Raw genomic sequence first — 24,530 nt, 5'->3', positions numbered from 1 at the left:
TGACTGCTATTTGTTTTTGTTTTTTTAATTTATTTAAATTTCAATCATCTCCATCTCCATCTCCATCTTCGTCTTCTTCTTCTTCTCCTCCTTCATCATCAAACATTATGTTTTCTTCCCTTCGTGTCTCCGTACTAATAAAAAATAAAATAAATATACTTGTTGAATTCAAGTGCAATTGATTAAAATATAAAAATAATAATAATAAATAATTTACCCTTGTGATTGATCTTTTGATGGACGTTGACATTGTAGTTCAAGGAATGTTGATGGTTTACCATGTAAAAAACATACAAGAACAACAGTCATATTGTCACAACCAGTACCCATTAATGCATCTGGTGCTAAACAATGATCTAATAATTCTTCACATATTTCATCTGGATAAATTGGTTTATCAAAATTTTTTAATGTTGCAATATAATTTCTTATAAATTCAATAACTTCTGAACTTGACATAACATCCCATATACCATCACATGCTAATATAACAAATTCCCAATCTTCAGTAATATTATGTTTTTGTACTTCTGGAAATGCTGTTACAATTTGTTCTTCTTGATTTTTAGATTTATTATCTTTAAACATAAAATCACCAAGTGCACGTGATAATGCAAGATGACCATTAACACGATTAAATTGTACCCAACCACCAGCAGCTTCAATTCTTGTTCTTTCTTCAGTTAATGATGGTTTATGATCACGACTAAGTGGTACAACTTCACCACAAACACATGCAACAGCTCTACTATCACCAGCATTTGCACAATATAATATATTATCTTTAATAAGACATGCAATAACAGTTGTACCAGAACGTATTGTTTTCATTGCTGAATCAGATTGCATTGCTTTATCTAATTGTAAAAATCCTTGTTGCATTGCTTCAATTATTTTACCTTCTTTGTATTCATCTGTTTTTGTAATATATTCATGTAAATGTTTACCAGCATGTTGTGATGTTGTTGCACCACCATGACCATCATATACAGCAAAAAATGATGTACCAGGATCATCTGGTAATGATAATATATGTACATGACAATCTTCCATTTTAATACGCCATCCTTGCATACATGAACTTCCAACTAAATAATTATCATCACGACATGTTGCTGATATTTTTGTTGTTACTGGCTCACTCAGTGTTTGTCCCATTTTTCTGTTTAAAAATAAAAAAATCATTTTATTATTTAATTTAACACACGCACACACATATTAAATATATGTGTGTGTATAATTTAATAATAAAACAAATATTTAATAAACAATAATATCTAAAATTCAATTTTTTTTTCTTTCGAAATTTTAGAAAAGTAGAAATTTCATTGTTGATACATTTTCGTTAACAAGTAACTTTTTTTTTTTTTTCTTTAAATCTTTAGAAATTTATTATTTATATTGCAAATATAATTGTAATTTTGTTTTTTTTTATTTTTCATAATATTACCAAGTGTGTAATTTTCCTTTTCGTTGAAAAAGCTCAGGAAGTATTGAACTGAAGTTTCTATTTATAAACACATGTTTTTCGTACTCCAGTTTTTTTTTTTATATATTTTTTTTTCTCTATACACACACAAAGTTTTTCCTCTTTTATTTTTTTAGGATAAAATTTTCTTAGAACTTAATACCTAACCTAGGACTATATACGCCTTTGATATGATGATTAAAATCAAGAGAGAATGTATTATTTTTATTTTTTAAAAAGTGGTTCAGTAGTTGTTGAACCTTGGATTAAATGATTGTCCACTTGAATATAAATTATTTATAATATATCAGGTAAAATGTTGTTTATATGTTTATGTTTATTATTGAATATGTATATTGTTGTTATTTTTATTTAATTTATTATGAACTTGTGTGTGTGTGGGTATAATAATAATAGAATTTACGAGTAGTGACGTCAAGTGCAAAATTATTGAACGCAAAAAATATTTTCGCAAAATGGATTCACGCGCTTAAAATTTAAAAATAAATAACTTTTTTTTTGTGCGAAATATAAATAAATGTGTTGTCTATTTAATTTATTTTATTGTTAACTTATAAATAATTTTAAATACAAAAATTAATTAATTTATTCATGACAATAAACTTATAATTTAATTTGAGGTGAAATTTTTTATTTTTAAATGATAATTATTCAAGTAAAACTTTGGCTTTGTTACCATTAACTTCCCATGATAGACCATGTTTAAGAGCAAGTTCACGTTTAACACTTGCAAATAATATATCAGTTAATAAAAATATTTGTGCTGTTGCAAATGCCAAAGTTGCACCAAAATAAAAATTTGCATTTGCTGATCTAGAATATATCCATTGATGCCATACTGTTGGTGCAAATACAGTACAAAATAATCCAAAACATCCAAAAACAAATACTTGTTGCATATCTAAATAAAACAAAATAAATAAATTTATAATTAAATTAAATGATGATTAAGATAATAATTAAACTCACGTTGAAATAAATGTTGCCAAAGTGGTAATAATGCAACATAAAATCCAACATCACCAATTGAAGGATATGATTTGAATATAGCACCAATAGCTAAATATGTAAATGCAAGTAACATTGGATCTTTTCTTAATCTTAATGCAAGTGGTACAATATATAATAATCCAACATTAATTTGAAATGATGCAATAAATAACCATCTAAAATGTTCAAACATTTCAGTAAAAAAATACCAATATAAGCCAATATTTGGTCGTAAATCTGGTACAGTTAGTATAAATCCAATGGTATTTCCAATGAAATTCCAATTTCCCATTATTAAATATGATAAATATAATAATGATCCAATTATTCCAATGAATAAACTAATCATTGTTATTGTTGTTTTAATAATACTTGATTTAACATTGATATCTTTGACAATGTAAATTGTTGCTGGTACCATTAATGAAATTTGATATAATCCTTGAAGTGTTAAAAATGATATGAGAATACAACAACTTATTTTCCAACGCTTTATCATTGAATATAATGTTGCTGCAAATAATAAATTTGTAAATACTGTTGTTGTTAATCCAACACAATTTAATACAATATATGGATTAAATAAATATGCTGCTGGTACATATAGAATTGTTGTTTTAGCTGTACTTTCAATTGGTGTATATGATATTTCTTCATTTTTACGTTCTTTTATTTCTTCATGCTCATTTTTAGCCTGTTAATTTAAATAATAAAGTAGTTTAGTAATTTTAATAATGATGTATTATTATTGTTTATGTTACCAGCTCAATGACATAGTGTTTTGCTGTTAAATAAAGTAACCAAGATGTTAATAAATCAGCTAAAACAAACAGTAATTTTATTGCCCAAATTGACAAGTATTTATGCATGTAGGTGAAGGCCAATAAAATCAATGGTGTTTCATGAAATAAATCACCAGCATATGGATCAATTCCTGAATTTCTTAAATAAACTCCTTCCGTAACTTGAAAAAACAAAAATAAATTTTTTTAAATGTCAAACAAATAGGATATAAATTTATTTTTTTCATGTTAATATTACCTCTTTTCCAAGAATTCAAGGCTGTTGATACTTCAACACGATCACTTATTATTTTTTGAAATTCTGAATTCATTAAAAAAAATCTAATTGCACCAGCTAAAAGACAATATGATAATCTTTTACCACTTATCATATTTACAACACTTTGATAAGTCATTTTTTAAAATATAATTTAATTTTTTTTTTCCTTTATATTTAAATAAAATTTTTAATCATTTATTTAACTAGACTAGATTAACAAATAAAATTTATATTTTTCATTGTAAAATTATATTTTATAGGCAATAAATTAAACAATTTATTTATTGTTTATATTTTTTTTTGTGAAAAGAGAGAGAGAGCAAAGCTTTGACTGTTTGGGGTGCGGTGGCGAACAATATTAAAAACAAAAACACAAAATTATTTGAGGTTGGAATTGGTTTTTTTCTTGTTGATATCTATCATTGATTTTATAACAATCACAAAGTTAATTGTCATTTAATTATTGTTAATTAGTTTACATTTAATTTATCAAAAATGCTTGATCCAAGATCATTGCGTGGTCCACGTTTAAGAAATAAATCAATGCAATATGTAGTTTGTGGATTTCTTGGACTTCTTGGTATTGCATTATATCAAACAATAATTTCACCATTTAACAATCCAGAACCTTGGCGTAAGTTAATTATTATACTAATCATTTAAATATTATTATCAATTAATTAATTTATCATTTTATTACAGTTAAAATCAGAGAGAAGACATCAAGCCAAATACCTGCTGATAAAAGAGTTGAATAAAAATACACAAGTCAAATTAAAATGAATTATAAATAATAAAATTAATAAATATTACGTTATTATTTATAAATAATGTAAGTTTGTTTAGATTTATTTTTAAATGACATATGTACACTAGAAAAACAAACAATAATAAATTACATATTTAAAAAATCAATTTATCAACATGATATTTTTTTCTTTTTGTATCTTTTTTTTTTTTTTTTCTTTTTTAATTTTTATTATAAAACTAGTTTTTTTATTTATTATTATATTTTTTTTTCTTGTACGACTAGAAATCTTCGTCGTCACAGACGTCAAGAAACACATCAAATGCTTCACGATTACAATTGCCTTCAGATGTAAATACGTATTTATGAAAAGTACCATCCATACAAACAGCTAAAAAAACGAGATAAATTATTCAATTAATTTTCTAATTATTTATCAAAAAAAATAATCATTACCAATGACTGAATTACGTGATCCAAAAGCACAAACACATGCACATTCTGGTGGTACTGTAAAAGTTGCAAGTGCCCATTGGCTTTCAATATAATTTCCCAAAAAGCTCATCTTTGAAAATCTAAATAATTATAAAAATACAATAAAATATTGTCTTCTTGTTAATATAAAATTTGATAAAATAAATAATTACGTTGATCTTCGATTTAGATGAGTATCTTTAAGTGCAAATATATGTACAGTTCCTTTATCACTTGATGCACATAAAAATTCTGAATCTCTACTAAATGTTATGCTGAAAAAAAATAAACAAAATAAATATAAAATATTCAGTAAATCCTAAATGAATGATATAATATTTTTTTTTGAACATTGGTGTTTAACCAGTATAAAGTTGCTGGATCAGCACCACGTCTAAGTTCAACAAGAAGTTGTCTTCTAACACTATCCCACACTCTGACAAGTGTACCTTGAGCAGAAGCTGTTGCCACCATTGTACCATTTGAATTAACAGCAATACAAGCCAATGCACCCTGTGCATTAAACAATGTTAATTATATATTTTTTTTAAAAGCTATTATCAATTTATCAAGTACCTGATGTGCTGAAAGTGTAGCTGGTGCTGATGAACTACCAGCTTCAGTTGCAGCAAGATCAACTAATTGTACACTACCAAGTTTATGTCCAGGAAATGCTAATAATTGTTTATGTGCTGTTGCAAGTGTTGCAACTTCAACAAGACCTTTTGGATTATCTCTTGTTTCTAATGTAAGTAATCTTCTTGTTGGAAATGGAAATGAAAATACGTGAATTTCACGTTGTAATGCAACAATTAATCTAATTTTAAAAAACAACATTATCTAATTAGTATTTTTTTTTTATATTAAATTAATAAAAATTAATGATTAATCATCATACTTATCTCGACGAAGTCTAACAGCTTTTATTGGACTAGTAAAGGTTATTTCCATGACAAATTTTTTAGCAATATCGTCATAAATTAACACAGTATTATCAGCAAATTTTGGTCTTGAACCACCACCAACAACAGCAATGACATTTGTCCTCCATAACATTTCACCAATTGCAATACTTCCCATAAGATCATTTTCAAAATGTGCCTTTTCTACAAGTGGCTCAACATTATATACTCTCAATCCAGATTCCATACAACATGTAAAACATCCTAAAAAATATTCAATTAAATATTAAACAAAGTAAATACTCAATGATCCTTTGTTTACGTATGAATAGAGAATTGTTTTTTTTTTTTTTGCTCAATATTTATCACCTTGATCCTGATTAAATCTTAAACTCAATATACCACGACCAGCTGCCATTTTAATAAATCAATTATTTTATTTTTATTGTAATTATTTTTTTGTATAATTTAATATTAATTATTTATCAATAATTACATGCTTGGAATAAATAATATCGACGCTTTATCGTCGTCGCAACGTGGGTGACAGATTTGCTCATATACAATGAAAGTGGGAGAAACAAAAATATTTTTATTGTCTCTTGGACAATTGTCTGAAGTTAGTTTACCATATGTTTCTATATCGAAATCAATCGAAATTTACGATAAAACATTGGCTGTTATATTCAGATATGTTTGTCAATTGTCATTGATAAAAAAACGTTTGCAAACGGTTTGTTGTTGTTGACTTTTTGTTTTTGTATTTTATTTGTATTTATTTATTTATAATAATTAAAAAAACCACGACAAAATGTCGTACATGTTATCACATCTTCACAATGGCTGGCAAGTTGATCAAGCTATTTTATCTGAAGAAGATCGAGTTGTAGTAAGTATTTTGTTATTTTATAACCTCAAAACTAATCAAAACTTGTTGAAATTTAATTGTTATTAATTAACGCCATTGTCATTTAGCTATATTGTTAATTAAATTTGTTTTTTGCTACAACAGGTAATACGTTTTGGTCATGATTGGGATCCAATGTGTATGAAAATGGATGAAGTCCTCTATAACATTGCTGAAAAAGTAAAAAATTTTGCTGTTATTTATCTTGTTGATATAACTGCTGTACCTGATTTTAACAAAATGTATGAATTGTATGATCCATGTACAGTTATGTTCTTTTTTCGTAACAAACATATTATGATTGATTTGGGTACTGGAAATAATAATAAAATCAATTGGACACTTGAAGATAAACAAGAAATGATTGATATTATTGAAACAGTTTATCGTGGAGCAAGAAAAGGACGTGGTCTTGTTGTATCACCAAAAGATTATTCAACAAAATATCGATATTAATATCAATTTATTAGGTATCAAATTTATATTTTATATCAATTAATTTATCAAAAAAAAAAATTACATCACAACAAGTGAATAACAATTGTTTGCAGTCAAATTTTTTTTCTTTATCTTAATAATAATAATAAAAAAAAGTACATCAATTTGTAGTATTAATTACTTATTATTTTAATTAGACATTCTTTGTTGAATGTTTAAAATTATTTACTAGAAAAACTTAATCTACTATTTACAGTTTTTTTTTTTTTAATTTTTAAATATAACAAAAAAATTGTGAAAGACTTGATGGTGATTGCTGTACTTTGGTTGTTTATCACTACAATCAAGTACATTTTTATTTACAGAGATGTATCCAGTAGTTCTAGAATAAGAATTAATAATTTGTTAATTTATTTTATATTTTTTTTGTATAATTTATTCTATTTAATACTTACTTTCAGTCGCAGATGAGTCTTCTTCTTTAGTTGTATCATCAATTCGTGATGTATTTGTAAACATAATAGTTTCATAAATTGAACGAAATGAACTATTATAATCAGTTTCATCAACTTTTGATTGTGTTGATTCTTGATTTTTATCCAATTCATTTATTGGATTATTCAGAGTATTGTATCTAACTGTTAACAAAACAAAAATTAATTAACATCTTGCTATAATTTATTGTGATTTATAAATTAATAATTACCAAGGGTATTGTCAGTTGGCTTGGTATATATTGCTGATGTTGATTTTGATCCATGAAGATTTTGAAGTGTAAAACAATTTTTTGATTCTTTACTTGATATTGATGATGATGAATTAAATAGTTGTTCAGCTGAATCAATTGAAGTTGATAGACTGCTCTTTCTCACTAGAAAAAAATACATTAAATATTAATAAAAATTAATGATAATTAATTTTAACAATGTACATTTATCCCTCAAGGATCTATATAACTAATTTTTTTTTCAATTATTAATCATCTTTTTCTTGATTATTAAAAATTTAGTAATATAAATGCCTTGATTTTTAAATTTGATCCAAAATATTTAAAAAGCAATGATGCAGACAATACAAATGAAATAAAAAATAAATAATTCTAATAAACAATGAGTAATAACGTAATTTAACAAACAAAAAGCAAAGCGAGGATGATTATTTTTAATTCCAAAATTATTCTTTTTTTCTTTGAAATTTTAATCAGCATACCTCATTGCTGTTTTAGTGTCGTTGTGTTGTCATTCTGCAGTACAAAGAAACTTATGTTACTTCTACCGTGTTAAGTTATCTATAGATTTTCATATAGTTAATGATATTTTAAATAATTAATAACTAATATCCTATTTTTTTCTTAAATAAATTAATATAAATTATATCTTAAATTTTTTTTTTTTTTGATGTTTTTTGATTTATGTTACATACGAGTCTCAATGCTGCTGACTAGATTCGTTTCAGATGTTCCTGTTGTCATGTTGTTGGTATTATTTTCTGGATCAACTGATGGTGGTTTATCTGTTGATAAAAATTTTACAAATAAAATATATATATTTTTTTAATTATGTTAAATATCAACTTACAATTTTTCGAAAAGTATGGATTTTTTAATACTTGTCTTATGCAATTGTAAATATATGCATACTGACTCTGAAAATAATATTATAATTTTCATTAATAAATTTATAAATTATTTATTTATTTATTAAAACTTACTTCACGTTGAACCATATTTATTCTGTGATGTCTCAGTCTATAAACAGTACCAAAAACATCTAATTTTCTATTTTCTTTAATATTTTGAAGTAATATATCAATGGCAATTAATGTTCCAGTTCTTCCAATTCCAGCACTACAATGAATAACAGCAAGACCAGGACTTGCAGTCATATGTCTTCTCATAATATTACAAAAATTAATCATCAAATCAAAATCTTCTGGTACATCATGATCAAGCCAGTCTTTAAAATGTAAATGTATAATTGTTTTTTTCTTATTATCTTCCTGCATAATTCAAAAAGACACAATATTAAAATTTAATTAATGTTGATGTTAATAAAATAAATTAGATAAATAATTTACCTTTTGAAGAATAAATGTTCTTTGTGTATATGGTCTATAATCAAGTTCCATTGAACAACGTATTGATATATTTTCAAATGTAAATGTTTCACGTATTGTTGGAAAATATTGATGACATTTTTCTTTATTATTTTCAATTAATTGTGTCAACATAACAATAACTTTAACATCTTTTTCATCAATCATACGCCAAAAATCATATGTTGTTTCTTCTTTTGGTCCTTGACATGCAATATATTCTTGATTACCACTAAAACCTTTGATAAATGATGCATTAATATAATCACTATTTGGATCATTATCAATTGATTTTAATTTAACACGTGAAAAATCATATGGTAATATATCAGTATAACGATTTTTTTTTCTATTTGCTTGTAAACATGCTGCATTTGTTGGCATTTGTAAATCAACACTCAATGTTTGTAATAATTGAAATTCATTTGATAATTTTCCAGGATTATCAGCAAGTTGTTGACAATGTGTTATAAATTTTCTTTTACTAAATGGTGTTGGTACTGGTGAACCTTGCATATCAGAGTGTCTCAATCTTCTTATCAAACTGAAAATTAAAAAATAAATTATTCATCTGATAAATATTATATTTAAAGTTATAATTTTTTTTTTTTTATTCAAATATATTATCAAGAGTAGACTTTGATCATATATAAAATTTTTTTCCTCCTATTTTTTGCCATCATCATTAGTGACTTTATCTTTTTATTTAAAACAAAACTTATCTATTTTATTTTTAATAAACTGATAAGAACTTAAAATATAATAATATAAGTAAAATAAAAAATCCATGTAAATGAAAAGAAAAAAAACAAAATGAATTTATTAATTATAAAAAAAAATATTGATTACCACTTGTTGATACGTACTTTTGTACAAATGATCTAAATAAATCTTTACAAGTTGATACTGAATCCATGCTGATTTTAAAAGACAAATTAATAATATATTTTGATAAGAAAACAAAAAAAAAAAATAGACTAGTTTGCTTCGACAAACTGACTAGACTGACTAGTCAACAGGAAGAATTTAAAAATAGAGGGGTGATTATTTAAACCGGAAAAATATATCCTGATATTGTTCTGAAAATAGAGGGATGTGTAGAGAGATACACTGATAATTTAAAAAAAAAATATAACAAAATGACGTGTTTTGTGTACGTGTATCATGTGCGCATTGAAAATTAAATCCCTGATGGTTTAAAAATAAACTATTAATGATATTATATACGTAATATTTAAAAACTTGAGTAGGGGAAATGCTTGAATATGTTTCAACTATTCAAGTTTGACTGAGGTGAAAATGAAATTTAGTATTTTTTTTTTTTTTTTTGTGAATCACGTGATTTTTGTGTTGAGAATGTTTAATGGCCTTGTAGATATCAACATAGTCTTCGTTAAATGTATTGATTATATTTTTGTAAACATTTGTTCATTAGTGTTGAAGTAAAAAAAAAAGAAAAAAAAAAATATTATCTACTGATAATAAAATTAGTCATATATGATATTTAAGCTTTGTTAATTTGGTTTTTTTTTTTTTCTTTTTTGATGATTAATAATACTTACTTTTGAAATGAACATTTTCTAATTAAAAGCATCATTGTTACAAGTACACCAACACATAAAATTCCAAATATTATTAAAATTGTTAGAACAACACTAAATTCATTATCTGAAAAATAAAAATAATCTTAAATTAATTAAAAAATCAATAAATTTTTCAGTTATTGTGTGTTATCTTTGGGAATAATTAATTAAATACCTTTTATATTTAGTATTGATAATATTATCTTACTTGTTTTTACAGTAAATATCTTTGAATCACGATATCCACCATTAGTAAATGCTCTGATACGAACATCATACCAAGTATCTGGATTTAATGGTCCATTACAAAATGAACGTTCATCACGATTTGATGATAATGAAGGACATATTTCATAGTCTTCACCAAGAACAAATTTAACAGCTTTGAGTGTTCCATAATCCACAATAAAAGCTATATTAAAAAATTAAATTAACACTTGAAATATCATTTAAATTACAAATAAATATGAAAAAGAAAATAAAGATACTTACATGAATAAGAATTATTACAAATTTTAGCTGCTTGATATGGTATTTCAAAGTTTTCATGTTTTGATTCAAACCATGTTGCAGCAAATGGCCATTCACCATTATTTAAATCAATTCTTCCATAACTTGAATTAATAAATCCCATTCTAGCAACCATTATTGCATAACAACGAATTGTTCCAGCATTATCAGGAAATAATGGTAGCAATATTGTTGCTGTGTTTGTTGTTTTTCTTGCTAAATATGGATCAATTGTTATTTGTGATGTATAATTAGCATCTGGTTCAGGTGGTACTGTAAATAAATATTTAAAAAATATAGATAAAATTTTATATAAAATTATAAATTTTTGGATACTTACTACCAGCTGGATATACTGTTGTTTTAATACTTGTTTCACCAAGACCATTAAATTCTTTAACTCTTGCTGCAACGTAAAAATGATAACTATATTCTTCTCGTAAATTAGTATCATATTTAAATTGTTTTAAACATTGATCATTTTGACAATAATTATCTTCATAAATAAATGTAAAATAATGATTTTCATAATTTTTACGTTCACCAATAACAGTTATATTATAATATTCAATTTCTTTTCCATGCATAAAACAAGGACGTGACCATGATAAATATGCATCAAGTGAATTAAAATCATGTATATTATTTTTAGTATAAAAAATTAAATCAACAACTGGTCCAGGTGCTGCAAAAAAAACAAAAAATAACAAAATTTATATTTTTGATATTGTTAAAAATAATTTACCTCCAGATAATGTTACAAAATTAATAATATCACTATAATTTCCCCATCCAACTTTAGTTTCAGCTTTAATTTTAATACTGTAATTTGTATATGGTACTGCTGATGTATAAATAAATGAAATTTCACTTCCTTCAATATTTTTAATTGGATCAGCAATACAATCACGTTCTTTACAAAATGTTGGCTGATAAAACATGTACTGACAATCAATTGATATTTCATATGATGATAAATTTCCTGGTATATAAACTGGTGCTTTCCAAACAAGTTTAAATTCAGTATTTGTAACATTTTCTTGTGTTATAGTTGGAGACCAAGGAACTAAAAATAAACATAAATATAATTAGATAAATTATTTATAATATTATTTATATTATCTTACAATCTTGTTGTGTTGTAGCAAGTTGTGGTTCACTTTGTTTACTAGAACCTTGTGAATTATTAGCAAAACTATGACAAATATATTCAGTATATGGTGTTAAATTATCAATTGTTGTTACAACATGATGATTTGTTGTACCAATTGGTATTGTTACACTTGTTTCACCATCAGTACCATTATAACCAACACCAAGTATTCTTGTAACATTACAAGATGCAAATACATCAACTTCTTGACAATTATTTTCATCATTTGTTGTTATAATCCAACTTATTTTAATACTATTTTTAGTTGATAATGGTAAAAATAAAGCTTTTGGTGGTATAAAAATATCAGGAAATGTTGTATTTGATTTTTCAATAATTGCTGATTGACTTTTACCATAAATATGTAATGGTGTTATTGTAACACGATATGAATCACAATAACCAAGTTCATTAATTTTTATTTGATTATTTTTAATTCTTTCAGTTATTGTTTTACCATATTTTGCTAATACAACTTCATATTCTAATACACAAGTTGAACTCATTGGTAATGACCAAAATATTTCTAATGATTTTTTATCAGATATTGTCCATGCTATTTCTGGTATACTTGGTAATAAAAAATCAGTTGTTGTATTTATTGTTGTTTTATCAAATTCACCACTTTTACCATGTACACCAACAGTAAAATTATATTCTGTACATGGTAATAAATTTGTTGCATTATATGTTGTTGTATTTGAATCAGCACTTGTACAAATTGTTAAATTACAATATGTTACTGTATATTTTAAAACACAATCAGTACTTGGAAGATTCCAACTTATTTTTAACCAATCTGAACTATTTTCTGATACTGTTAAACTCAATGAAGTATTACCAACTGTAAATAATAATTAAATTAATAAAATAAAACAATAAAATCATGATGATGATGAAGATGTTGTTACCTTTTAAACTTGTAGTTTCACTGACAGCTCTTGAACTATGTAATGAACCTCCAATATATGGTGTAACATGTACACCATAATTTGTACAAGTTTCAAGATTTGTTATTGTATATTCAAGTGAATCATTGAAACATTTACATGAGTCTACAATAATATTACTACGAAACCATTCAACAAGATAATATTGTACTTTAACTGTTGAATTTGGAGCTTTCCATGATACTGTCAATGATGATTCAGTTGCACCAATAACACCCAAGTCAATAACATTTTCTAATGGTTTTCCTAAAGCAATTAATTAATTTATAAATACAAGTTAATATTATTTTGTTAATTAAATTTATTACCATTATTAGTTTTTGCTGATCCAACACTGTCTGATTCAAATGGTAATTTTTTATTTTTATCAATAATTTTTGATTCATTTGATGGTGATTTATGAACACACATTGGTATTGTGTCAATGTCAAATTCTCTTGTAAATATTACTGTATGTGGAAGTGGAGTCATTGGTACAACATTTGGAAATTTTGTTGTTGTTGGTTTTTTTAATATTTCAGTTAAAAATTCATTGTCATCAATTAATGGTACTTCTTCACTTTCAGTATCATTTTTATTTGGTATTATTGTTGTTGCTGATGATGGTGTTGTTGATGATTCAGTATTATTTTCAACAAGTGTGGTTGTTGTTGTTGTATAATTAATTTGTGATATTGTTGTTTCATTTGTTTCTTCATTGTTTTTTAATTCTGGAATATTACCAGATACCAAAATAATCAAACCAAATAAGTAAATAAATTGCAAACTTTGGTATAATGACATTGTCATTTATTTAAAGCCTGAAATTAAATAATTAATATTATTTTTTTATTATTTAAAAATCATGATAAATTTAATAAAAATATTGAGGAATTTTTTTTCTTTTAAGATATATTATTTTATCATACTTTTAAATATTTATCAATGATCTTGAACCTTGAGTTGTGATCAGATTATATTATTTTTTTTTTTGGAGTAAATATTTCAACAATCAAATAATAAATAAAATTTTATTAAATATATTTTTTCTATCAAAGAAAATCAAGCTGTTTTAATAAATTTAATCGATTTTTTTTTTTAATCAGCAGAATTTCTACTTGCCTAATGCACAATCTCAATTTTAAAAAAAAAAAAATCCACTTGAAATAATTATTAATCGAATGACAAAAAAAAAAAAGAGTTATCATTGTCACATTTTTTCCAAGAAAGATATTTTTTCTAAATATAGAAATCCAGGAATAATAAAAAAACTCACATTATTCATTTAATAAATTTATAAATTAATTATTCAAAAAATAAATTTTTAACTTTCTTTGTTTATTTTAAATAAACTCATATTTTAAAAAAATCACTCAACAATTAAAAATGATTTTAACAATAAACAATAATATAAATATTAAAATTTATAAAATTTAAAAAGTTATAATTTAAGATGATAACAATTTTTTATTTTTAAATTAACTGAATGGATAAATTGTAGACAAGACTTGATAAAATTTCGACTAAAGAGCGTCCAGTTATTATTTTTCAAGCTTAACTTTCCGGTGTGTTCAATGATTTTATTATTTATTTATTTTTACATGGTGTTTGTATCTTTTTTATATATAAACTGCTCACTCAATTCACTGATAGCCACTGATAAGAAAAAAAAAACCGTCCACTCAATTTGAAACACTCTGTGTCTACCACAAGCACTTTATGAATTAAACTGATAACTAATATTAACTGACACAATTGCAATTTTATTATTATCTCATAATAATAAATCAGCAATAGTAAAAAAACATTTATTAATTTTTTTTTTATAAATATTAAATAATAATTTATATTTTACAAATATTAATAAACATTTTAATTCCTTAATTTACTCATTTTTTTTTTCTAAACAAATTACAATAAATATAGAAAAAAAAAAAAGCTAATTAACTTTATAAATTTATAAATACATTTTATAAACAATATAATTAATATTTTTTTATTTATAATTATTAGTTTATTAGCTTTTTTTTTTACGTTTCTCAAGTACGAGACGCTAAATAAACTAAGAGAAAAAAAAAAAAAAAAACAACGATGCGATCGTGTGAAATATTGATGGAAAAAAAAAAGATCTACAATCGATCATTATGAATAAACAGACGTGTAAAAAAAAAAAAACAAATGTACTTGGAATATTTAAAATTTATATTTAAAAAATAAACAAACTTTATATCATGTGACAAATAAAATTATAAATTTATTTATGTTGTATTAATAAATAATAATTGTAGTGTTAAATGTTGATAAAATAATTGTAAACAAAGTGTTGATGTCACTGGATCAAGGATATCAATAAATAAATCAATGATTAAAATAATAAATAAATAATTCGCGCCAAATTTAATTATTTTAATAAAATAAAAATAAATCTATTTCGACAAAAAGATATTTAAAAAAAAAAAACATATAAAAATTAATTAAATCTCACCTCATTGCAGTTGTATTAATAATTAAAAATAACTAAAATTTTCTAATAAAATATTGTTAACATAAATATTGTATAATTGATAAATAAAATAATAAAAAATAAATAAAATTTGGCTTGGTTGTCAAAGATGAGCCAAGAGTAAACGTAGTAAACTAAAATGCTGGTGATGCTGGTGAAAGATCCAAGAGTCCCTAAAAGATCAAGATGAGAGAGAATATAATAATCAAGAAAAAGGATGTCTCTGTCTTGTACAACCCCCACAAAGAACCCATGTTATTTTAGAAAGACTCTTTGATTCTATCTTTTTCATTTACATTAATTTTATCTTTGTCTGTTTCATACAAACATCACAGCATCCACATGGTCCACATGATTTTGAAAGATATGGTTGATGGTTATTGTGAGTGAGAGCAAAACCAAAGCTAACATAAAAAAAAAAAAAAACGAAATGAAATGATCCTATAGAAACATTGCTATACACAAGCAAAAGATATACTCATGCATGAAGAGAAAAAAACAGGTCTGATGAAAAGGCCCTTGGGTCTGAATTGCCGGAACTGAACCCTCAAAACCACCTGCTTTTGTGCAAGCTACCTCTCCCCCTTCATCAATCTCTGGACCTTTTTAGGGTCTTCAATATATTTATTTTTTAAAATTAATACAAACTTTTCGACACCCGAGATTATTATTTTTTGATGGATGAATTATGCTTTTTTTTTTTTTTGTTTCGATTACCTTCTCAAATATCTTTACTTGTAAATAAAATATCCATGAGAATAGTTGGCAATTTTTATTTGCAACAATATGATAAAATGAAAATTATTATTATCATAGCATTTTTTAAAACTTGTATCCTGTTTTTCTATAAGATTTATTATTTCGACATATGGCAAGCATCAGTATTTTTATTTCTACAAGATTTTCTATTTGGTTTCATGTTACCCATATGATAAAATAAAAGCCCCAAGATGAAAATTAATTATTAATAAAATAATAAATTAAATTAAATAAATATAAAAAGCTAAATAACATTAACAGTGTTTTTTTTTTTGTTGTTTAATATACATTTTTTATTGAATTGCAAAAAAAAAATATACATTTTTTAGTATAAACGTTGTGGTGCTCCCATTGATGACTTGATATGAAGGGAGCGTACATTTTGCCAGTGTTTTTTCAACAATGAAACAAGGAAGTTAATTGAAAGATGAACGTTTTGTACCAATTCATCTGGGCTCATCTCAACATGACCAACAGCAACGGAAAGGCAAAGAACCTAAAGAAATAACAAAAAAAAATAAAGAACAAAATTAGATGAGTTTGATGATGATAATTAAACAAATTAATAAATTATTTTTAATTGATAAATAAATGTCTCGAGCACTGATTGAGGTATGATGCTATGTTGAGTCATCATCCACACCCAGTGAAGATTTTTGATCTACTTCTGTTGACGACCTTCATTTGCAAGTTAATAAACAAATACAGGTGCTTTTTTAAGAAGCATAATTAATTTAAATAATTAAATAAACAAAATTACCTTTTTCATTTGGAATTTAATTGTTGTCTTGACCTCGTCAATTTTAGCAGTCATTGATTCTTGATGAGACAAAAGACCAGGAAATTTACCAGCTTTGTTTAAACCTGGACCCAACAAACGTGGAATTTGTTTGATCAAGGATTCACTGGCCAAGAAAGCATCATACTTTTTAGCTGAAAAATATTAATTAAAAATATATAATTAATTGGCAAATTTAGAAAATTAATTTCAAGATAAATATTTGTTAAAAGAAACAATGTCTCGAGCACTGATTGAGGTATAATGCTATGTTGAGTCATCATCCACACCCAGTGAAGATTTTTGATCTTCTTCCGTTGACGACCTTTATTTGCAAGTTAATAAACAAATACAGGTGCTTTTTAGGAAGACATAATTATTATAAATAAATTAAACTAGCTCATTAAAATAGCTCATTATAATTACCAAGTTTTTTCACCAATTTTTTGTTCTTGTTTAGTTTTTTTAAAGCTTCAGCATCCATAAATGGAACATTGTTTGCTTTTGCTTCATCACAATGTTGTTGATCACCAAGAATACAAATTTGCATTTTTGGTCTTGGGATGTTCTTCAATCTAGAAAAAGCATCAGCAAAAAAAAAAAAAATAACAGTCAATAATTTACTTATAAAAAACTACATCTCCTCTTTTTTAATTCGTCATGGTTTTTGTTTTTCTCGTCGACCTGGATGATAATAAACTTACCAACATGATCAATGAAGATCTTGTGAGTATAATGAAAAAATAATATAATTATTGTGTAATTTAAGATTAACAATAAAGACGGTAAAAATACCTCCCCAATTAATTTAAGACCCTGGGTGCAGGTCCGCCAAGTTAAACTCAGCTTCCTGACATAATATGAGACAATCTTTTTGTGTATTTAAATATAAATAAATTGATAAATAATATTATTAACAACAAAAAGAATTCTCAAGTCAGGTAAAAACATACTTTACTGTTCCAGAAAAACGCTTGTCCTTCTGGGGATCGTAATTTTTCAAGCCAATTTGAAGTTCAATTGTTTCAACAAATTTTCTTTTTTTTTCTTGTGATCCTTGGATTGCTGCATTGACACACTCGTAGAGAGTATCACGTGACACTTTGGATCTGTAATTTTAAAATTAAAACAATTAGACATCTAGCTTAAAGTAATTAAATCAATTTGTTTTTTTCTTTTTAATGGAGAATGTATCAAGATCATTTTGAGTACAATGTTATGTAGAACGATCGTCTCCACGTTTACTAATCTTGATAATTAATCTACCTTCGCCTCGGAGTAAACAATTGATCAAAAAACAATTGCTTACCATTAAAAAAGGATTGTAGAATATTCAACACGTGCTTGCAAATCATGTTCTAATAATTCAACAATTTTAATACTATTAATTTAACTTGAACTTAATAATAATTAATAATTGATATTCAAGTTAAATTTGTAATAATTGTAAATTAAATATTAGCAATAATTAATAAGGATTGATTAGTAATTAATGGATACTTACGCCATGATGATTCAAGTTTGATGATGACGGATCAACCGCTTCAACAAACGAGCCAAACCGAAAAGAATAATCAGAATAATTCTAATTTCTAATCCAATTTTATAACAGGCTTGTAAGATGCGTCGATGATGGCCAACAATTTGCAAGCTTGCATTACTGCTACCTGTTGTCAAAATAAATAATAATTCGTGTGTTGGTAAGATAAAAGGTTTCTTTTTCAACCAACAATGGCGTTTGCATTTTCTTGTCTCTTTTTATCAAGAAGACTTCTCTCTCTAGTCTTCTTGCTTTTGTCAAATAAAAAAAAAAAAGATTCATTCATCCCACGTGTTTATAAATACATTAATTAACCTTCAAAATAAAATTGTTGTTAATATAAATAAATCAACAAACAAATTGTTATAATAATTAAAAATGGTTACCGAAAAAAATCCACTTGGAAATTTTAAAAGTAAGTAATATACAAAAAAAAATAAAGTTATAATTGTGATAAATAATTTAATTTATTTTTCAACAGCTTTGTACTTGAAGTTTGATAATGAATGTAAAGAAAAACATCAGTTATTTTTTAAAGAACATTCTGTAAGAAATCAAGAAGCTCAATATCCAAAAGGTAGAACTCTTTTCTTGTTAAATGTACCACATTATGCAACTGTTGATGCAATTAAAAAAAATTTTACAAAACAATGTGGACCTGTCAAAGGAGTAAAATTTAATTCATCAAGTGGTGGATCAAAATCGGCATATATTGTATTTTCCAATGAGACTGGACTTGATAAGGCCTTGAGTTTACCAAAAGATAAAACTTTTATCTTAAATGATGATGATGAAAATAATACAGCCAATGTTGGATTGAAAAGTAATTATCATCTTGTTTACCAATTGAAATGTTGTTTATTAGAAATTTATGTTTATTAATTTATTATCATTTTACAGAGTGGATCAATGAATATAATAATCAAATGAAAACTGATGAAAAATCTTTGAAATTATCAATTGAAGAATATATGATGAATTATGATCAACAAAATGATAAGTCTGTTGATAAATCAGATAAGGATGATGATGGCTGGACAACTGTATCCAGTAAAAAAAAACGTGGACAATTTGCAACGCAAAGAAAAAAATCAACGATTGATAAAATTATAAAAACAGAAAATCGAAAAGATAAAAAGAAAAAATTAGTTAATTTTTATACTTTCCAAATTAGAGAAGCGAAAAAACAAGGTAATTTTTTTTTATATTTTTAATATTTAATTAATTATTAATAATTATTTGTTTGTTAAAATTATTTTTTTGTTTATTTTCAACAGAAATTACGGAAATGAGGAAAAAGTATGAACTTGATAAGCTTAAAATTGAAAAAATGAAAGCTCAAAGAACGTTTAAGCCATTTACATAAATAATTATTAATTAAACAGAGTTTGATAGCTGCGGTTAAATACAAATGATAACAAAAAACATAAATCTTTTTCATTTTTTAATAAATTAGTAAGTTGATCATCACTTGGTGTATAACATTTTTGTAAATATAAATATTTTAACTTGCTCATTAATTTAATGAAAAAAAAATAAACAAATGGATCATCAACAATAAAATGAATTTATTACATAAGAAGACTAGAGAGCACCAGGTCCACCAAGATTGATCAGGACGTCCTCTACTCTCTAGTCTTTTTGGCTGCATATATTTATTTAATATTTTTTTCATTATCTTTATCACAATTTAAATCTTGATCAATTTGTAAAAATTTCGTTTTATCAAGTAGTTAAATTTATCAATTTCATTATTAATTAATATCAATTAATATATAATATATTTTATTTATTTATATTTTTTTATATCACCTTTGAGATTGGCCACTTTTTTATTTATATAAGACAGCTGATTGGCTATGATAATTTTTTTTTTTATTGGATGATAAAAGTGACGACAGCGCTCATAGTGTTTACTTCCGTCAACCTGATTACAGGTTCCAGATGATCCAGCATAGATAGCCATACAGTCAAAAGCCTTCGTAGTGGTAACAGCTAACAAGTATTTGAATTGATTTCTGCTAAGCGCATTATTGATAATCAAGGTAAGAATTATTTAACTTTTAATTTTTACAGTAATTTTAATTAAGTTTAATAAAAGTAGTTATCTTTTTAAAAATTTTACACGATTTTTCAAATCGGAATAGTGAATATTGGATCATGTGGTGAATTGTCAGAATAAATAATAAATATTGTTCGCGGCTTTTTGATCGTTGCTAATAAAATAATAGTATTAGAAATTAATTCATTAAATTAATCTACATATTTTTCACATAACAAGTTAATTATTTTTAAAAACGTTTTAATACGTTTTATTTTTTAAAAAGTTTTGTTCGTTAATTAAAACTGTTCGTATCACTCTTCGAAAAAATTAGTACATTTTATTATTAAGTATATTTACTTGTTACTGTTTTTTTAAGACGTTTTAACTTTTAGTTTTAACGTTCTCATTATTTTTTAAACCTTTTGATATATACAACATTTAACACTATTTGGCTATTCAGTGGGGTGGACTGGGAAAGTCATAAAAATTAAACTTATCGTTATTGTTTCAATATATTAATTTTTTTTTATTTTTAGAATTTATCATCATGAGTCAAGAAAAGATCTGTCACGTTCAAGAACAACGTCATCATCATGTTGACGAAAAAATAGATCTCATTAACACTATAGATCATGATTCATTGGCACAAATATTCATGCTGCTGTCAGTACCCGAAAGAATAACCATGGAAAAAGGTAATAAAATTTTACTTATTTAAATTATAATTTTAATATTTTTATTTTATTTAATTTGATATTTTTTTTTACAGTTTGTACCAAATGGAAAGAGGCATGTAAACTAGCTTGGTACGACATTAAAGAATACACATTCGGCGAATCGATTGGTCGTTTTTTTGATGATAATTTGTCGGCACCATCATATGTTAAGAAATTATTATCAAATTTTGGTATTTATTTGAGAGATTTGTTTCTTTTGGAAAATTGCAATTCAAGTATCATGCCAATCATTGGTGAGCGCTGCAAAAATTTAACAAGTCTTTATTTAATTGTCAACGAAAAATTAAAAATAAATATCAATCACTACATTCATGCCTTCAAAAACTTGGATAAACTAACAAGAATTCAAATACGCGTAGGAAATATGGAAAATTGTATGAATACCAAGTTTCAATCTCAAATAATCAATTATCTTCCAGAAGGAATGAAACAAATTTTTTTACATTATGATGAAGACATTTTCTGGCGACCAGTGCTTTTCGTAAGTTACTATATTGATTATTTTTATACTATAAATCAAATTAATTTATTACAATATAAATATTCAATTTGTTTAAATTAATTTTTATTATTTTTCAGAATATAAGAAAATTCAAACAACTTCAATATTTGTCATTAAGTGGCTGCCTTCTAGATGAAATAATTCAAGGAATATCCGAAACAACAACACTTGTAGAACTCAGTCTTCTCAATTCTTTTGTGAGTGAAAATTGCTTGTACAATCCTGTTGATATTTTTAATCAATTTGTAAATTTAAAATATATTGACATTGATAACCCATGGGGAATAAATACTCCAAACGTACTCAATAATATTTTAAATTCATCCAAGAGTATAATACATTGCAATATTATGTTGCTTCCAGATTGGAATGCACCTGATATTTCAATTAAAAATTGGGATAATCTCCAAACCTTGGAACATCTTGGTACTCGTTTTAGAATTAATGATAACACAACAATCAAATTGGTGAAATATTGCAAGAATTTAAGGTCTTTCAGTATTTGGAGTGAAGGAATAATAGAAATTAATCTTAAAAAATTGACAGAATTAAAAAATCTTGAATATTTAAATTATTGTTTCGCGAATGATGTTTCCGGGGAGGGATTTATAAATACACTATATACAATTTCGAACAATTGTAAAAAACTGAAATATCTGATTTTATCAGATGAAGAAGATGATGGTGATGATGATGATAATAATATATTTAGACGACAAGTTGCTCCTGTCTTTTTTGATGAGTTGGCAGAATTGCAATATCTTGAATATTTAGATGTGTCAAATATGCATGAATTCCAAGATAGCAGTCTTCTTGCTATTGTTTATTCATGCAAAAATCTAGAAAAATTAGATATAACTTCATGCATTTATATTACTGAAGAAGCTCTCATGTCTTTAACGAGCTTGGAAAATTTAAAAGAATTAAGTGTCGGTAATATTGATGGTGTTACAGATAATTTTATCCGTCAATTGAACGGATTAGAAAAATTTTTTTGTGAATATTGTAAAAATATTACTGATGCTGGTATCATCGAATGTATAGAAAATTGTCCGAATCTTGACACTCTTTTTCTCGACGGCTCTAACATTACAATTAGCACGTTAACTGGTGCTGATGAAATAACTAAAAATCGTACAAATAATATTGCTTTGTGTATATTCTTTAAAGATTTTGCAGGAGCTTCAAAGTTAAAAATTGAATCTAACTGGTTAAATCTTCGCCCGGTGGTTTGATACCAATTGAATAATAAACTTAAAAAAAATTAGTTATTTAGTATTTATAAGTACGTAGTTGTTAAGTTATCCATATAATTTCAATATATTTTCATAAAAATATCGAATTAATTAAAAATATGTAAATTATAATTTTTTTCTATTTTTTAGAATTATTGTAAATAAGTATCAGTGATATGATAACAACAATATAAATTTATTATATCAATAATAATAGTATATACCTAAGTTAAAAAAATATATCTTAAAATATCAACTTGTTGTGTATTTAATAATTTTCACAATATAATTTCTAAGCTACCACAAATCGTTATACTAATATCCATTGCTGACTAGTGATACAGTTGCCTGACAAGCAATTGAAAATTATTACTTTTACATATCATCAATAATGTATCTACTTCTGATATTTTTTATACATCACCATCTCTCTCATTATTTGATATTTTTTTTTTTTTTCTCCATCCAGTATTTTTGATATATTCCATGTGTTATTAAAACTGAATTATTTGATGATAATTTTATACTCCAATTCATCCATATTTTGTATCTTTTTTGGTTTTTAAAATTAATTTTTTATAAATAATTACGCTTGATTTTGATATAATTAATAAAAATTTTTTTGTTTATACAATTGACTTGTTGAATTTAAATTTTTTAATTGAACATGTGCAAAAATAGAGTGGGTATAATCATGATTATATACACCCACTCTATGCAAAAACATCTTGTTGCTCTCGATTAAGATTAATTAAAATTAATTGTGGTAGGAAGTGATGGGCACTGAAATATAATAACACAAGTTTGCACAGCGTTTTTATAACAATTTATATACTTTATGTTTTAAAAAATTGATTTTTATATGATGATGATCAGATGATGATGATGGAAGTGACGACAGCGCTGTAGCGTTCACTTTCGTCAATCTGTTTAATAGGCAGTTTTATTTATCAAAATAATAAATTAAATTTATTTTATTTCAGGCCATTTTTTATATTTTTTTTTACAAATTAAAGTTTCCATAAAAGTTGGATAATTAAAAAAAAAAAAAGAATAATTCATAAAAAATAGTGATAGTTTCACTCCAATAAGATCATATGCACATGCGCAATGGTTGTCATCTCTTTTTATTGCTTTTTATTTCCAATCAAGG

General features: G+C 24.9%; 7 protein-coding genes and 1 long non-coding RNA gene across 16 annotated transcripts; 3 read left to right on the top strand and 5 right to left on the bottom strand.

The window, feature by feature from the left end:
• Positions 1–32: 32 nt before the first annotated feature.
• On the bottom strand, positions 33–1,749 carry LOC122847514 (probable protein phosphatase 2C T23F11.1). Of its 2 annotated transcripts, none has more exons than XM_044145262.1 (3): positions 1,637–1,749; positions 218–1,162; positions 33–134 (listed from the first exon to the last, which is right to left on the bottom strand). In XM_044145262.1, the coding sequence occupies exons 2-3, from the start codon at positions 1,156–1,158 to the stop codon at positions 41–43; spliced, it is 1,035 nt and encodes a 344-aa protein (XP_044001197.1). In that variant the 5' UTR covers positions 1,159–1,162; positions 1,637–1,749; the 3' UTR covers positions 33–40. The 2 variants fall into 2 exon arrangements, with proteins under 2 accessions (XP_044001197.1, XP_044001196.1); XM_044145261.1 differs by lacking the exon at positions 1,637–1,749 and adding an exon at positions 1,451–1,567.
• Positions 1,674–4,358, top strand: LOC122847524. The gene is made up of 3 exons (XR_006373377.1): positions 1,674–1,779; positions 3,802–4,175; positions 4,244–4,358. It is a non-coding gene; the product is annotated as an uncharacterized LOC122847524 (long non-coding RNA).
• Positions 2,096–3,773, bottom strand: LOC122847510 (phosphatidylinositol glycan anchor biosynthesis class U protein). The gene is made up of 4 exons (XM_044145253.1): positions 3,521–3,773; positions 3,241–3,443; positions 2,459–3,173; positions 2,096–2,390 (listed from the first exon to the last, which is right to left on the bottom strand). Exons 1-4 carry the CDS (start codon positions 3,675–3,677, stop codon positions 2,137–2,139), a joined length of 1,329 nt encoding a protein of 442 aa, XP_044001188.1. The 5' UTR covers positions 3,678–3,773; the 3' UTR covers positions 2,096–2,136.
• Position 4,359: 1 nt separating the features above from the next.
• Positions 4,360–6,249, bottom strand: LOC122847512 (WD repeat domain phosphoinositide-interacting protein 4-like). 2 transcript variants are annotated; one of them, XM_044145256.1, is made up of 8 exons: positions 6,162–6,249; positions 6,035–6,076; positions 5,662–5,929; positions 5,340–5,580; positions 5,128–5,276; positions 4,937–5,038; positions 4,746–4,864; positions 4,364–4,680 (listed from the first exon to the last, which is right to left on the bottom strand). In XM_044145256.1, exons 1-8 carry the CDS (start codon positions 6,223–6,225, stop codon positions 4,571–4,573), a joined length of 1,095 nt encoding a protein of 364 aa, XP_044001191.1. In that variant the 5' UTR covers positions 6,226–6,249; the 3' UTR covers positions 4,364–4,570. The 2 variants fall into 2 exon arrangements, with proteins under 2 accessions (XP_044001192.1, XP_044001191.1); XM_044145257.1 differs by having other exon boundaries at positions 4,360–4,680; positions 6,035–6,242.
• A 104-nt stretch (positions 6,250–6,353) lies between these two features.
• Positions 6,354–7,134, top strand: LOC122847520 (thioredoxin-like protein 4A). Its single transcript, XM_044145272.1, has 2 exons — positions 6,354–6,554; positions 6,678–7,134. The coding sequence occupies exons 1-2, from the start codon at positions 6,477–6,479 to the stop codon at positions 7,026–7,028; spliced, it is 429 nt and encodes a 142-aa protein (XP_044001207.1). The 5' UTR covers positions 6,354–6,476; the 3' UTR covers positions 7,029–7,134.
• Positions 7,135–7,158: 24 nt separating this feature from the next.
• LOC122847504 (receptor-type tyrosine-protein phosphatase beta) lies at positions 7,159–15,940 on the bottom strand. 7 transcript variants are annotated; one of them, XM_044145242.1, is made up of 16 exons: positions 15,765–15,940; positions 13,609–14,100; positions 13,262–13,546; positions 12,325–13,194; positions 11,943–12,263; positions 11,538–11,882; positions 11,180–11,470; positions 10,863–11,099; positions 10,667–10,772; positions 9,087–9,648; positions 8,721–9,008; positions 8,588–8,654; positions 8,433–8,522; positions 7,717–7,881; positions 7,466–7,648; positions 7,159–7,392 (listed from the first exon to the last, which is right to left on the bottom strand). In XM_044145242.1, exons 2-16 carry the CDS (start codon positions 14,087–14,089, stop codon positions 7,370–7,372), a joined length of 4,314 nt encoding a protein of 1,437 aa, XP_044001177.1. In that variant the 5' UTR covers positions 14,090–14,100; positions 15,765–15,940; the 3' UTR covers positions 7,159–7,369. The 7 variants fall into 7 exon arrangements, 6 of the variants coding, with proteins under 6 accessions (XP_044001177.1, XP_044001181.1, XP_044001180.1 ...); XM_044145246.1 differs by having other exon boundaries at positions 10,896–11,099; XM_044145245.1 differs by lacking the exon at positions 15,765–15,940 and adding an exon at positions 14,556–15,004.
• Positions 15,941–16,851: 911 nt separating this feature from the next.
• LOC122847519 (60S ribosomal protein L10a) lies at positions 16,852–18,939 on the bottom strand. The gene is made up of 5 exons (XM_044145271.1): positions 18,824–18,939; positions 18,273–18,428; positions 17,746–17,894; positions 17,302–17,474; positions 16,852–17,037 (listed from the first exon to the last, which is right to left on the bottom strand). The coding sequence occupies exons 1-5, from the start codon at positions 18,826–18,828 to the stop codon at positions 16,867–16,869; spliced, it is 654 nt and encodes a 217-aa protein (XP_044001206.1). The 5' UTR covers positions 18,829–18,939; the 3' UTR covers positions 16,852–16,866.
• Positions 18,940–19,231: 292 nt separating this feature from the next.
• On the top strand, positions 19,232–20,468 carry LOC122847518 (ribosomal RNA-processing protein 7 homolog A). The gene is made up of 4 exons (XM_044145270.1): positions 19,232–19,274; positions 19,341–19,682; positions 19,760–20,050; positions 20,137–20,468. The coding sequence occupies exons 1-4, from the start codon at positions 19,238–19,240 to the stop codon at positions 20,223–20,225; spliced, it is 759 nt and encodes a 252-aa protein (XP_044001205.1). The 5' UTR covers positions 19,232–19,237; the 3' UTR covers positions 20,226–20,468.
• The last annotated feature ends 4,062 nt before the right edge of the window (positions 20,469–24,530 follow it).

The sequence above is a fragment of the Aphidius gifuensis genome, linkage group LG1 (assembly GCF_014905175.1).
Source record: "Aphidius gifuensis isolate YNYX2018 linkage group LG1, ASM1490517v1, whole genome shotgun sequence".
NCBI classification, from domain to species: domain Eukaryota; kingdom Metazoa; phylum Arthropoda; class Insecta; order Hymenoptera; family Braconidae; genus Aphidius; species Aphidius gifuensis.
This window is presented reverse-complemented; position numbering and strand designations above follow the sequence as displayed.

Bases quoted from the DNA above. Each gene is read 5' to 3' on its own strand.
- LOC122847512 (XM_044145256.1), bottom strand. From the start codon at position 6,225: ATGAGCAAATCTGTCACCCACGTTGCGACGACGATAAAGCGTCGATAT. The intron at 5,581-5,661 runs GTATGATGATTA...TTTTAAAATTAG, and splicing joins GTTAGACTTCGTCGAGATAA to ATTAATTGTTGCATTACAAC. The intron at 4,865-4,936 runs GTAATTATTTAT...ATAATTATTTAG, and splicing joins CATCTAAATCGAAGATCAAC to ATTTTCAAAGATGAGCTTTT.
- LOC122847518 (XM_044145270.1), top strand. From the start codon at position 19,238: ATGGTTACCGAAAAAAATCCACTTGGAAATTTTAAAA. The intron at 19,275-19,340 runs GTAAGTAATATA...ATTTTTCAACAG, and splicing joins TCCACTTGGAAATTTTAAAA to CTTTGTACTTGAAGTTTGAT. The intron at 19,683-19,759 runs GTAATTATCATC...ATCATTTTACAG, and splicing joins AGCCAATGTTGGATTGAAAA to AGTGGATCAATGAATATAAT.
- LOC122847520 (XM_044145272.1), top strand. From the start codon at position 6,477: ATGTCGTACATGTTATCACATCTTCACAATGGCTGGCAAGTTGATCAA. The intron at 6,555-6,677 runs GTAAGTATTTTG...TTGCTACAACAG, and splicing joins CTGAAGAAGATCGAGTTGTA to GTAATACGTTTTGGTCATGA.
- LOC122847504 (XM_044145242.1), bottom strand. From the start codon at position 14,089: ATGACAATGTCATTATACCAAAGTTTGCAATTTATTTACTTATTTGGT. The intron at 9,649-10,666 runs GTAAGTATTATT...TTTAATTTTCAG, and splicing joins AGAAAATGTTCATTTCAAAA to TTTGATAAGAAGATTGAGAC. The intron at 8,655-8,720 runs GTAAGTTTTAAT...TATTATTTTCAG, and splicing joins TAAATATGGTTCAACGTGAA to AGTCAGTATGCATATATTTA.
- LOC122847510 (XM_044145253.1), bottom strand. From the start codon at position 3,677: ATGACTTATCAAAGTGTTGTAAATATGATAAGTGGTAAAAGATTATCA. The intron at 3,444-3,520 runs GTAATATTAACA...TGTTTTTTCAAG, and splicing joins CTTGAATTCTTGGAAAAGAG to TTACGGAAGGAGTTTATTTA. The intron at 2,391-2,458 runs GTGAGTTTAATT...TGTTTTATTTAG, and splicing joins TTGGCAACATTTATTTCAAC to ATATGCAACAAGTATTTGTT.
- LOC122847519 (XM_044145271.1), bottom strand. The intron at 17,475-17,745 runs GTAATTATAATG...AATATTTTTCAG, and splicing joins AAAATTGGTGAAAAAACTTG to CTAAAAAGTATGATGCTTTC. The intron at 17,038-17,301 runs GTAATTTTGTTT...TTATTTCTTTAG, and splicing joins TTAAATTCCAAATGAAAAAG to GTTCTTTGCCTTTCCGTTGC.
- LOC122847514 (XM_044145262.1), bottom strand. From the start codon at position 1,158: ATGGGACAAACACTGAGTGAGCCAGTAACAACAAAAATATCAGCAACA. The intron at 135-217 runs GTAAATTATTTA...ATTTTTTATTAG, and splicing joins TCAAAAGATCAATCACAAGG to TACGGAGACACGAAGGGAAG.